General features: G+C 45.9%; 1 protein-coding gene across 1 annotated transcript in view; it reads left to right on the top strand.

The window, feature by feature from the left end:
* The window catches only part of LOC140723176 (uncharacterized), a 68386-nt gene extending 60468 nt beyond the window's left edge, over positions 1-7918 (top strand). The window contains exons 8-11 of the mRNA XM_073037788.1: positions 424-545; positions 1257-1405; positions 3570-3602; positions 7077-7918. Of these exons, the coding sequence (XP_072893889.1) occupies positions 424-545; positions 1257-1405; positions 3570-3602; positions 7077-7128 (356 nt within the window). The 3' untranslated portion in view covers positions 7129-7918. The remainder of the gene's footprint in view (positions 1-423; positions 546-1256; positions 1406-3569; positions 3603-7076) is intronic.
* Positions 7919-12031: the final 4113 nt, after the last annotated feature.

The following is a 12031-nucleotide window of genomic DNA, read 5'->3' as shown; positions in this document are numbered from 1 at the left end:
CTTGGAGATAATGTGGAGTATTGCTGTAGGCTGCAGTAGGACAGAGACAGGATGTGGCGGTAGGCTAATAAAGAGTAGGTGTTGTTCAACCCCGACAAGTGTGAAGTTAGATTGTAGAAGGAAATCTGGGATCCGCACCACAGATCCATTAAACCTGCAGCAGAAATTGACATGGTTATTGAGAACGCGTGTGGTATGTTGCCCGCGGTGGTGTCAGAGGCAGGCACAACTGATCACTTAGGAAACTCCTTGATAAGCATATGGAGGTCTGTGTGGGAGTGAAGATTCAGATTGATCTTAAAATAGCTTGTAATGTAGTCACCACAACGCGGAACGTAGGGTTTGTATTGAAACCAACGCTTTAGTATATTAGTGTTTCCAAAGACATGTATTAAGGATTATAATATTCTACAACACTTTTAGGGATGGAGATCCAATTGACTGGACAAGCTCTCATTTCATTCACCGGGCAAGGAGGGTCTGCAATCTACTTCATGCTTCCCGAAGAGCTCTGGGACAATCCTCCAACAGCAACCGACCCAGGAGTGAGTACCAGCTGAAAGCGGACAATACGTTGTATTGTGTCTGACCCCCATCCCCCTCAATCTCTAGAGAGGCAGGTGTTCAGGAAGCAGTCCTACAGAATTGTCTGAATGTAGCTTCTTTATCAGCATCTGAAATCAGACACAAGTACTTGACCAGGAGGAAAAACTGGAGTTGGTTCAGGTGTTTGAGATTAAGTCCCAGAGATCTGTCAGCACCGAATAATGTCAATGTTTTCCAGGAGGGTGTGGAATTCGGCACCTCAAGACACTTTTGCTGTCCAATATGAAGGAAGAGTTTGGGGTTACTTAAATGCACACGGTGCAAAAGGGCGAACATAGCATGATTATCTGAATGGGAAATCATGCCTGACAAATATGCAGGTATTCTTTGAGGAAACGACAGGCCGGTCTGAAAAAAGGCGAGGAAGTGTGATAAATCAGTGTATCTGAATCTGAACCTGAGGTAGATGCAGTGAGTCATGGTGGGTGCGTTTCTAACCGATTGTTTCTGTTCCGGGATACTGAAGGGAGAGGAGGTGTAGGGGCTGCAGGGGAAAGTATCGGGGGTCTGGAAGCTGGGCGGCGGGTGGAACTGCAAAATGATCTCAGATGTGACAGGACACCTGATTGAATGGAAGAACAGGGCCGAGAGAGGGGGGCTGGTGAACTGGAATTTCCCTGTTCCCATTTTACGGTGTTTGCATCTTTCAGGTGTTTATCACTCATTTCCCGATGATGGATGTGTTTGCCAGGATTATCCTTAGGGATGTCATGATCGACGCACCGGATTTCAACCGCACGCTCACTGCGCAGAATGTCCATGTCAACAATTCCAACTTCTTTGTGTATTCCTGCATCAAGTAGGTCATACAGCGACACGTTTATTGAGGTTTTTTCTACGATCAGTGGCCAACGGGCTTTCCTAGAACGTACTGGGGCAGCTCGCAAGATCTCGCCATGTTTCCGGAGCTACCATATCATATGCACAGCTTCCTCATCAGAACCCACAGTTTCCCAATATCCAATGAGAGCAGCATGCCTCCACACAGGACAACCCCACTCCCGTGGTGTGAGGAACACTTACTCCGAGGGTGAATCCATCACTCTCACCACGTCACCAATAGCACATATCTTAACCCAATGCAGATACAGCAGTGGAAAGTGAAACACGAGATTTCACCCAGGTTAACCAACAACCACTCTTCCCTCTCCCAATCCCTGTCCCGGGCAAAAGATCTGAATTTCATTGCTGGTGCTCCGAGACAACGGAGAGCATAAAGCAGAGCCACCATGTAGTGTCCCGTTTTGGATGCCCAGACACAGTTAGTCCATATCTTTGTCCCACCTTCCCACAAAGTCACTTGATGCACTGTCAGAATCAGACCATTATCACTGTCCCATCAAAGACAACACCTCGCATGAAGGCACCATGAATCCCCATGTTGTGCGAGGCGGCATTGTGTACGTCCTGCTGAGCGAGCAGTGAACCACGTCTCTGGGTTCACCTCGCTGCACACGACTGAGGCTTCTTCAGATTCTGGCGCCAAAAAAACAATTAGCGGCCAAAGGCTCGGAATTGGCGAGTAAATGCATGAGGAAGATTGTCTCTGTGAGCGAGGCGATAAATAAATCAGAGGCAATGTATCATTAGGGTGTTCACGCTGACAGAGGAGTGGAAACTCTCCCATGGTGAACCCCATCTCCTCACGCTGCTCCTTCAAAGGGTCGGGACCGTTTGAACGACTGTCCTCGACTCAAAAAGTGAATGGCTGAATGCTGTTTGATCACAGAACCCTGCAATAAATTCTTAAGTTTTTCAAATTTTCCGGACAGATTTCTCAGTCAAGATCTCCCCTGTACAAAACACTGCTGGCCTGAGACTGTTTTATCACAAGATACTCCAAAGTTTCACCCTCAATAATGTCTCAAAAATCTCATCAGCAGGTAGCGGTACACGGACGATTTATAATTAGTTTTCGATAAGATCATGAGATGTGGGAGAAGTATTGAACCATTTGGCCCATCGAAACTCTCCACGAAGTTATCTTGCCTCATTTGTTATCCCGCTCGCCTCATTTCTCCTGTTTTAATCTCTGTACTTTGTTACCTTTACGAATCAAAAGCCGAACAAACTCCACCTTAAATAAAATCACAAACATGGCCTCCACATCCATGGCAATGAATTCTTCAAATTCAGCATCTTCTGATCCTCATGTGCTGTGCTGTACTACAGAATGTTCTATTAAGCCGGGGGGTTATATGGGAGGCAGGGTTTAAGTGTCGACAACAACATTGCAGCCGAAGGGCCTGCACTGTTCTGTACTATTCTATCTTCTATGTTCTAGCGAAAGGAATTCTTCATCCACTCTTAGGCTACGCACTCTGCTCCAATTCCCAACCCCCCATAGGAAACGGCCTCGCTCCAGCTACTCTATCCAGGCTGTTCAATGGTACATGATTTTCCAGCTCATTCTTCATAACTACATCTATCATTGAGCTGAGAGTCTCTCGCTAATTTTATACCTTCATCTTGTCCTTGAAACAGTCTGTAGCTTTAGGTAAAAGAGTGTAAATGGATGTGGAATGTTTTGTGTGCGAGCGGGGCAGTAAATGAACCAGAGCCGCTGCAGTAACTGTTGGGTGTCCGTCCCTACGGAATGGTGGGAACGCTCTGGTGCTGTCAGATAGAAGGCTCGTTTATCACACTGCGCCTCCAAGGGGTGAAACGGTGTGAAAGGCTACACTGTGTGTCCCGAGAGAGAAGCTCGGTCAGTGTTCCAGAGAACTCTCCGGTTCAGGAATCAATAGAGGGAAGGAATTTGGTGGGATTGTTGAACTTGATGTTGACTTCTAAGGGGTCAGTGTGCCCAGAGGGAAGGTGGGCTGGTATCCCGGCGCTGCCGCTGAGCATCTTTCGAAGGGTTCAGGCGTCGGGTGGCAGTGATAAGGGAAGAGTTGGTCACAGTTTACTGGTTGATGTGCGGTCTCTAATTCTTTATTTGTTTTTTCCACAACCACGATTAGGGAGTCAAGGTGGTTCCATGGTTTTTTTGAAAGGTAAGTGCAGGGGAATGTTGTGACTGTGATCGGGTCAGTTAATGAATCAGAGACGCTGCGGTATCAGGTGGGTGCTCATGCTGACGGTCGGTCAGAAACAGAAAATATAGAACACTAGACCTTTATGTTCGCCCTTTATCCTTGATTGTTGCCGACTCAAGACCTTCATTCCTACAGAGCCGTCTTTTTCTTTCTATTATCCATGTGTCTAAGAGTTTCTTAAATGTACCTGATAGATATGTCTCTTACCGGACTCCAGACACCGCGTTCCACACACCCACCTGTATGTGTAAATACACACGCCAGGCAGCCCCTATACCTCCGTCTAAATACTTTAAAATTATATCTCTTGGTAGTTATTTCCACAGTGGGAAAAATGTCTTTGGCCATCCACATGACCTATGCCGTTTATCTTGTACAACCGTATGCAGTCGCCTTTCACCTTCTTCGCTCTAAAAGGAAAAGCCAGAGCTCGCTAAACCTATCCTCATATGAATATCCCTATAGTCTAGGCAGCATACTGGTAAATCTCAGTTTTTCAGCTTCGAAAGCTGTTACATACTTCCTGTAATGAGGCGACCAGAATTGAGCACAATATCCCAAGTTTAAATGAGCGGCAACATTACTCGCGGCTTTGAACTCAACCCCTCGACGATTGAGGCCAACATCTCACACAGTTTCATAACAACCTATTCAACTTGCGTGTCAACTTTGATGAGTCTATGAGCGTGAAACTAAAGATGACTCTGTACTTGCACACTGATAATGAACCTGTCACGAACCCTGCATCTTGCATTCAAATTCGACTTTGCAAAGTGTATCACTTCACACTTTTCTACATTGAGCTCAGAGTTTGCCAATTCTCAGTCCAACTTTGCCTTCCTCATTGCCCTGTTGTAACCTACATCACAGTCCACAATATCCCGAAATGTCATCTGGAAATGGAACAGCCTAATCACCTGTTTCCCGAACAGATTTCTGCGGAACACCACTGGTCACTGACCTCCAAGCGAAATACCCTCCACCTGTTACCACACTCTGTTTTCTGTGGGTAAGCTAGTTCTATCTACAGTAGCCACATTTGTCTGCCACCCATAGCTGAGAAAGTTTTCCTAAAATCTTCATCAGTGTGTTTTGTCCAATAATTAAGAATTTGATTCCGTTCCTGAGACATGCCCTGCCCCTCTCACAGCCATGATCAGACTGTCGTTCTTCAACTGTCCTGAGATACTGTCGAAATATATCCTCCAATAGTTTGACCGCACGTACGTTGGGCCTACTGGTCTGTAATTCCCAGCCTTTTCCCTGTTTCTTTCCTTGGTCAAAGGAATAACAGCTGGCAACGTCCAATCCTGTGATACTATTGCAATAGCCAGATGACACAGAAAGGTCATTACCAAAGGCGCAGCAGAAACTTCCGTCCCTTCCTGTAGAAAACTGGGATACATCCCCTCCGGCAATAGGAATCTATGTACCTTAATATTCTCGAAAATTTCAGCTCATCCTTTTTCTAAACATCGATATGTTCAAGCATATCAGCCTCTTCTACATCATGCTCACATTTGAAAAATTTCCTCTCAATTGTGAACACTGAAAGAAAATATACATTAAGGACCTTCACTATCTGGGCCGACCTCAGGCGCATATTTCCTCTGTTATTCCTGATCGGACCTACGCAGTCATCCGTCTGATCTTCACATAGGTGTAAATGGCCTTTGGGTTTCTAAGCTCCTGCCTGGTTAACTTGTAGTTCATTTGAAACCTCTCTGATCCCTGCTTCCTAAATTTTAAGTCTGCTTCTTCCTCTCTCAGGACTATCTCTTATCAACCATGACTCCTTTACTCTACCATCGTCGACCCTGTCTCAATGGGACAAACCTATCCAGAAGAATATGCTAGCTCTTCCTTAAAAAAAAATCCACAGTTCAGTTGTGCATTACCCTGCGTATATCTCTTCCCAATTTCCGTTTCCAACTTCCTGACAAATAGCATCGTAATTCGCTCTCCCACCAATCAACTAATTTATAATACCGTCTCTTCCTATCCTCTTTCAATGCCAGGGTAAAGAATAGGAGTTGTGGTCACTGTCTGTGATAGGAGGTCTGGCCGTATCGCATCGGGAAATATGGCAGGTGACCTGGTTCATTGGTCTAATATGGTGTTTCCTTCAGATGTACTGCCACTAATGAGTCGAAACCACTTATGTGTTCCTCGAACAGAATCTGCCAATCTAAACCTTTTTCTCTAAGGAGGTTCCAGGCAATATAAGGGAAGTTAATGTCACAATAATAAATGTCTTTATGCTTACATATTTCCAAAATCAATCTCCTGAATTGTTCCTCGGTCGTTATTTGGCTGTTTAACTGATCCGTCTACTTCATACTTCCAATATCATATCTACTCTTCCGGATTCTGACTCCATTCACATTGACTCACTGAATGATCCGATCACGACTCCTCCATTTGTGCTGCTGTGAGATTATCTGACTCTTGCACTTTTCCCCCAGTCCCGTTTGAAACATAGAAGCACTGGAACATCCAGAAGCGATTCCTGCCCTTGTAACAACAAAGCCTCAGTTATGGCCATTACTCCGTAGTTCCATGTACTGCGCTGCTCTCGAAATACAGCTCCCTTGTTCCCACACTTCTCGCATTAAAATAGGTGCAGTACAATCCAACCCACTGTCTGTAGGTTCACCGCCTCTCCTTCCTCACAATGTCCCAATACGCCACTGTTTTTCCCTCTGACATATCCCATTCCCCTCCTGAATTATGTTTCCCTTCCCCACCACCTCTATCAAATCTGTCTGCAAGATTTCCCTCCAGTTCATGAGGCGAAGTAGTTCCCGAAGCGGGTTTTGGGATACCGGATCCACCTCTATTTGGAAAGGTTGGAGTGACTAGACATAGACAGGGTGTCTTTGTAGAAGGAAAATCACGTTCCATAAATTTGATCAGGTGTTTGGAACAGGTAAACAAGAGGTCTGACACGGTCCCAAATTGTAAGATAGCTGAAAGGTGACATACAATGGATCCCTCTGGATAAATGTAGGTGGGTCGGTGGGATTGGAGACACAGACAGAGAGATGGTGAAGATGTCTGACCCGTTGCCCTGCAGCTGTAAAATCATTGGCACCCAGAGTTGGGAGGTCACCTGACAACTGTTCATCATGTTGTTTACACTTCACCTGCAGGATTGTGTACACCTGTGGTCACTACAATATTGAAGGGATGTGATTTTGCTTGAAAGGCCGGAAACAAAGAATCCCATGGGCGTAGGAAGTCATACTACAGACACGGGAGTTTCTAGATTAGAAAATTCTAGCAATAAGTCACCCGTTGCTTCTGTGACGCCGCTGTTTTTTTTCTTTGGAGGGGGACCGGTTTAATGATGAATTGAACAATACTTTCAGTAAAGGGACTGCTCTTCCACACTCAGAAACATTCCCCTCAACTCTCTTTTATATCTTTCAGTGATGAGATATGGTTCGTTTCCACCGGCGGATTCGACTGCCCGGCCCCGTGAGGCCAACGAGGACGCTTTGGATCCTCCGCTTGCTTCCTGTTAAACGCCGCTTTCTACATGCTCTCCACTGTTAATTCACTCCCAACACCGCCACTCAGTAATCTCAGCACTGGCCTGTTCACCCGTGGGGTAATGCCAGAGATCGAATACCCGTGACCAACCCGTGTGGGATCATCACCTACTCTCACAGGGGCCGCAAAGTGGCTGTATTGGGAGCCCAGTTCTGGGACGTTGGCAACCGTGATCCTACGGCTGACACAGGACTATCTGACCTTTGTAATGCGATGTGGCCCCAAAATGATATTACCTTGTCGGCCTGGTTCGATTTGTCACGATTACCAGACTGATTGGACGTTTCCTAGGATCTCTTTCATTCCCGGCGTAACAGTACGATAGAGAACACGTCCAAAACCACGAGGAATCCCAGACTGACGTTTGAGTTTCGAGTGGAGGTCTGTGTCTCTTATGCGAGTGCACGGCGGAAAGTCAAGAGACACGGGCCACTTTTGTCGCACCGCACGGGTTTTCGGCACCAGAGCTGTGTAAATACTGGGCAGAACAGCCGGCGGATGTTTGATATGATCCACTTCCTGTGTTGATGTAACTGTAAACACTCTTGTGTACTCTGATGGTAGCAGGGGTTCTAATATTTCTTTTTCCACGGCATGTGGCAGCTCCTTCTCGGAGCTCACTACTGACCACACTGCCTTTCTGACATCTGTCCCGCGGTGGTATAACCATTTCCCAAATTAACTGCATGAATCAATAAAGCCAACGCTGTTTGCATTAACTTGGTCTGCATCTCTTGTCAAACGCTCGCTGGTGTCATATCCGACTGTTCATTGGGAAGGTACATTCAGCCCCACCGGGAATAACCGGCTCCTAGGGCAGTGAAAACAGCATGCTGACACACCCACACTAACAGCTCACCCCTCTTTCCTTCCAACACTGAGCCACTCTGTGGAAAACTGTCAGCTGATCGTGACGCCGCCTGGGGTGCGGGGAGGGTCATGTGGAACCGGAGCGGTACACGGTCAGAGAAAATGCGAGCAGTCACATTACTACCGTGGGCCTACAGCCCAAATGGTCTCTCCCACCATATTGGTATCACATGCCGTGAGGATAGACAGATCTGAATTGATGGCTTTGGTAGGCAGAGCGCAGGAGTATAACCTGTCCGTGGGGTAATGCCAGACTTACCAACTATAACCGGACAGGCGTCACACCCACAACATTCCCCCTCTTAACCACCTCCACCCTTTCGCGAGGCTCTCAATCTACTCGAGGCGAAGCACCGAACTCATAACGGTATCACGCAGGGAAACAATAATATCTGGAATGGAAGGTGTGAGAATCAGGGACCAGGGTCATTAAGAATCAACATGTGGAGAGGAAACATTAGATGAGGGGCGTGGTGTGGATGCCGGTGGAGCTGATGTTGGGGTTGGAGGAGGTGATAATTGTTTAGGGAGAGGAAGGATTGGGGGTGAAGAGAGGGCGAAGGGCTCGGAGAGGTAATCAGTAACATATCTGAGAAGGGGGCAGTGGCTCGGTGTGACTGTGGATGTGATTGGGGGGATGAGGTCTGAGTGCCTGATTACCGAGGGTCTCAGAAGGGAGCTTCGTGTGTTTGAAGATGTCAGAATCTGGTTTAATATCACTGGCACATATCTAGACAGAAAATATCAAGTTATAAAAGTATAAATTACATTAAGAAATAAATTATAATTGACGTGCTGTCAGATAGCACAGACCCCTCCAGTGAACTCACAAACTACGTTCTTTCCACGAGTGAATGTAGATTTATTTTTTTGCATATTAATATTAAATGTATTTTCAATGTATATGTAGTTCATAAAGAGAGGAATATTATGTCATCGTACATATGGGCTCATTTTCTATTTAGAAATTTGATGGCGGAGGGTAAGAACCTGTTTCTGAAACGTTGAATGTGGGGGTTCAGGCTCCGTTAACTGCCCCTTGACGGTAGCAATGAGAAGAGGGCGTGTCCTGGGTGGTGGGGATACATTGTGATCGATGCCCTATCTCTGATCATCGCCTGTCGAAGATGCCTTTGGAGCTGGAGAGGACAGTGCCCGTGATCAATTTTACTAATACTGCAACATTCTGTACCTTCTCCGATTCTGCACAGTGGACCCCTGAGGAAGAGGTGGAGTCGGAGGGTTGATCGCTGAGAGTTCAGAGAGGAGGAGCAGTTTTGGTAGATTGACTGTCCTCCCATCCCGTTAACACAGTGAAGGACGAATCTGGCACTCATGACTCAAGTCCCCTCCTTCCCCCGCGCCCGGAAAATACTCCGCCGAATCACTTTGATTTCCATCTTGTGACGGCACTATGTGATCAGAGGCGTCCTGTCGGGTTATCTCCCCACCGACCCTTCCGATCTTGCTGTGTTTTAGACGGGGAACCTGGCCGTGTACCTAAAACCCTGAATGAGGGTTAAGCAGTTTGAACAAGGGTGAAATGCAGGCTAGTGCAGGAAAGGAGAGTCGTACACTTCATTTTGTAGAGATCTCCACCCCACCACGCAGGTAACAGGAAACTTAATATGTAGCAGGACATGGAGGAGATTGAGTGACCATCAAAAGGAACCAGAGGATGGCGTCATTCCACCTTAGTATCAGGTTCTAGGTGATCTGAAACTCATCAGGAGGAATAATGATGCCTCCACTTCATGATTTTTGTAAATGATCTGGATGAAGAAGTCGAAATTAAGTTTGCTGATGACACAAAGGTTGGGTTGTTGTGGTTAGCTGGAGGGTTGTCAGAGGTTACAATGGGACATAGATAGGAGGCAGAACTAAGCTGAGATGTGGCAGATGGTCTTCTACCCAGTTAAGTCATTCATTTGGGTAAGTCAAACGTGAAGTCAGAATACAATATTAAATGGAAGACTCGTGGCTGAATGCAGGAACTGGGACATCTTGGGAGCATGGGCAGACCCACTTGATCGGACTAAGTCCTTCTCTAACTTCTCTACTTCCTAAAAGCTTCCTGCCTCTACACCCTCTTCAATCTTCTGCAAGCTTTGCAATACCCTCAATTTATCAAACAAATAATTGACAAATAATGTAAAAGAATCGGTCTCAACACAGATCCCTGTAGAACACTGCTAGTTGCCAGGAACCAACGAGAAAAGGCTCCCATTATGCCCACACTTTGCCCCCTGCTATGCAGCCACTGCTTCGTCCATACAAGAATCTTTCCTGAAATACCAAGCGGTTATAGCCTTTAAGCAGCACCTTGAACAAAGACCTTTTGAAAATCTGAGGACATAAGTACAACCGATTCTCCACTGCCTACCCTGTATTTTTTTATTTCTTCAATAAATTCTAACAGATAAACAGGCAAGATTTCCTTGCAGAATTCACGGTGGCTCAGCCTATTTTATCACATGCCTCCAAGTACCTTGAAACATCATCCTTAACAAACAACTTCCCAACCAATAATGTCAGACTAACTGGACTACGGACAGCTTCCTTCTTTCGCTCTCCCTTCTTAAAAAATGCAGAGACTTTTGCAAATTTTCCAATCTTCATTAATCATTCCAGTATATAGTGATTCTTGAAAAATCTTCAGTAATGCTTCCACTATCTTTTCAGTCTCCTCTTTTAGAACTCTGGGGTCTACAACATCTAAACGAGCTGACTTATCTACCTTCAGACCATCCATTCTTCCGAAGAACATCGTCTCTCGTTATGGTAAAACATCCAGTCAGAGCCCCACTACAGGGACATGGGAGAGGCTCCATTTCGACCACCCCTACCACTGACATGATGCTTAAGGATTTGTGGACAAATTCATGCTGTACCTTATTGTCACAAAAAGACCCTGAATCTCTTTTAAATCAGGGACACATGGTGAGTGTAGCAGAGGAAGTGTTGAGCTAGTTTGTGATGACATGACACTACAGGAATCACAAAAACCTGCCTTCCATCGTAGCATAAATGCCCATCACACCCCACCATATAGAGTTATACAGCAGTCACCCAATCACCAGTCACTGTATCTCACATGCTACTTCTATTAGCGGCCCTCTCAGCTGCCTTATCTCCATCAGAGTTACATCGTCCTTTGTCAAAATGTGGCTGGAGACTTCCTTAAAAATTACCTCCATTCCCACACTTTGCCTGTTCGTCAGCCGCTCAAAAACAATTTTCTTAATTGAGACATCCAGGGATAATCGGATCTAACCCCGTACTCTACAGTCACTGAATTATCCACAAAATCTGTACATTCATTTCAATTCATGTTTATCTCAACGCACTAACTTCTGTTCATCCCACTCAATGATACATAAAGATTTGTTGCTTATGGCAAGCCTACATATTTGTCTAAATTCCTATTAGTCATACTCTTCGGTGCAACAATCTTTAGTTGTTCCATTACTTCTCTTCCATCACCCCACTATCACTCCGTCACACATCCCTTCGGTGTCTCATTTTCCTTTACTCATCCCTCACTCCTCAATCTCACTCACACCATTCTGTCCATCCCGCACCCCTCTCTCCCTCCCTCCATAACCCATCTCACCCAGTCACTCAATCACTCTATCTCCATTCACCCTTCAGTAAATCCCATGCACTCCCTGATTCTGGTTTGGATGATTTCAGAGAGGAGTTTCTGTAAACCTAAATCCCCACTACTGATACCTGAGCTTGTGTCCGGGTCCGTGATCGTTGGCAAATCATTGCCGGACTCAGGAGTTGTCCCCTTGGGTTGTGGAGTTGGTACAGATGCTGGATCTGTAGCAAACAGGGGTACATGGTGGGAACAGCGGAAAACACAATTGACCACCCAGTTGGGATGAAATAAAACTGAAGAGAACAACTGAAAGGAAAACATGACGGTAGGTGCTGTGAATTTAAATCTGAGTAGAAAA

Source organism: Hemitrygon akajei, unplaced genomic scaffold (assembly GCF_048418815.1).
Source record: "Hemitrygon akajei unplaced genomic scaffold, sHemAka1.3 Scf000103, whole genome shotgun sequence".
NCBI lineage: Eukaryota > Metazoa > Chordata > Chondrichthyes > Myliobatiformes > Dasyatidae > Hemitrygon > Hemitrygon akajei.
The sequence above is the reverse complement of the archived record's forward strand: the minus strand, read 5'-3'. Positions and strand labels throughout refer to the sequence as shown.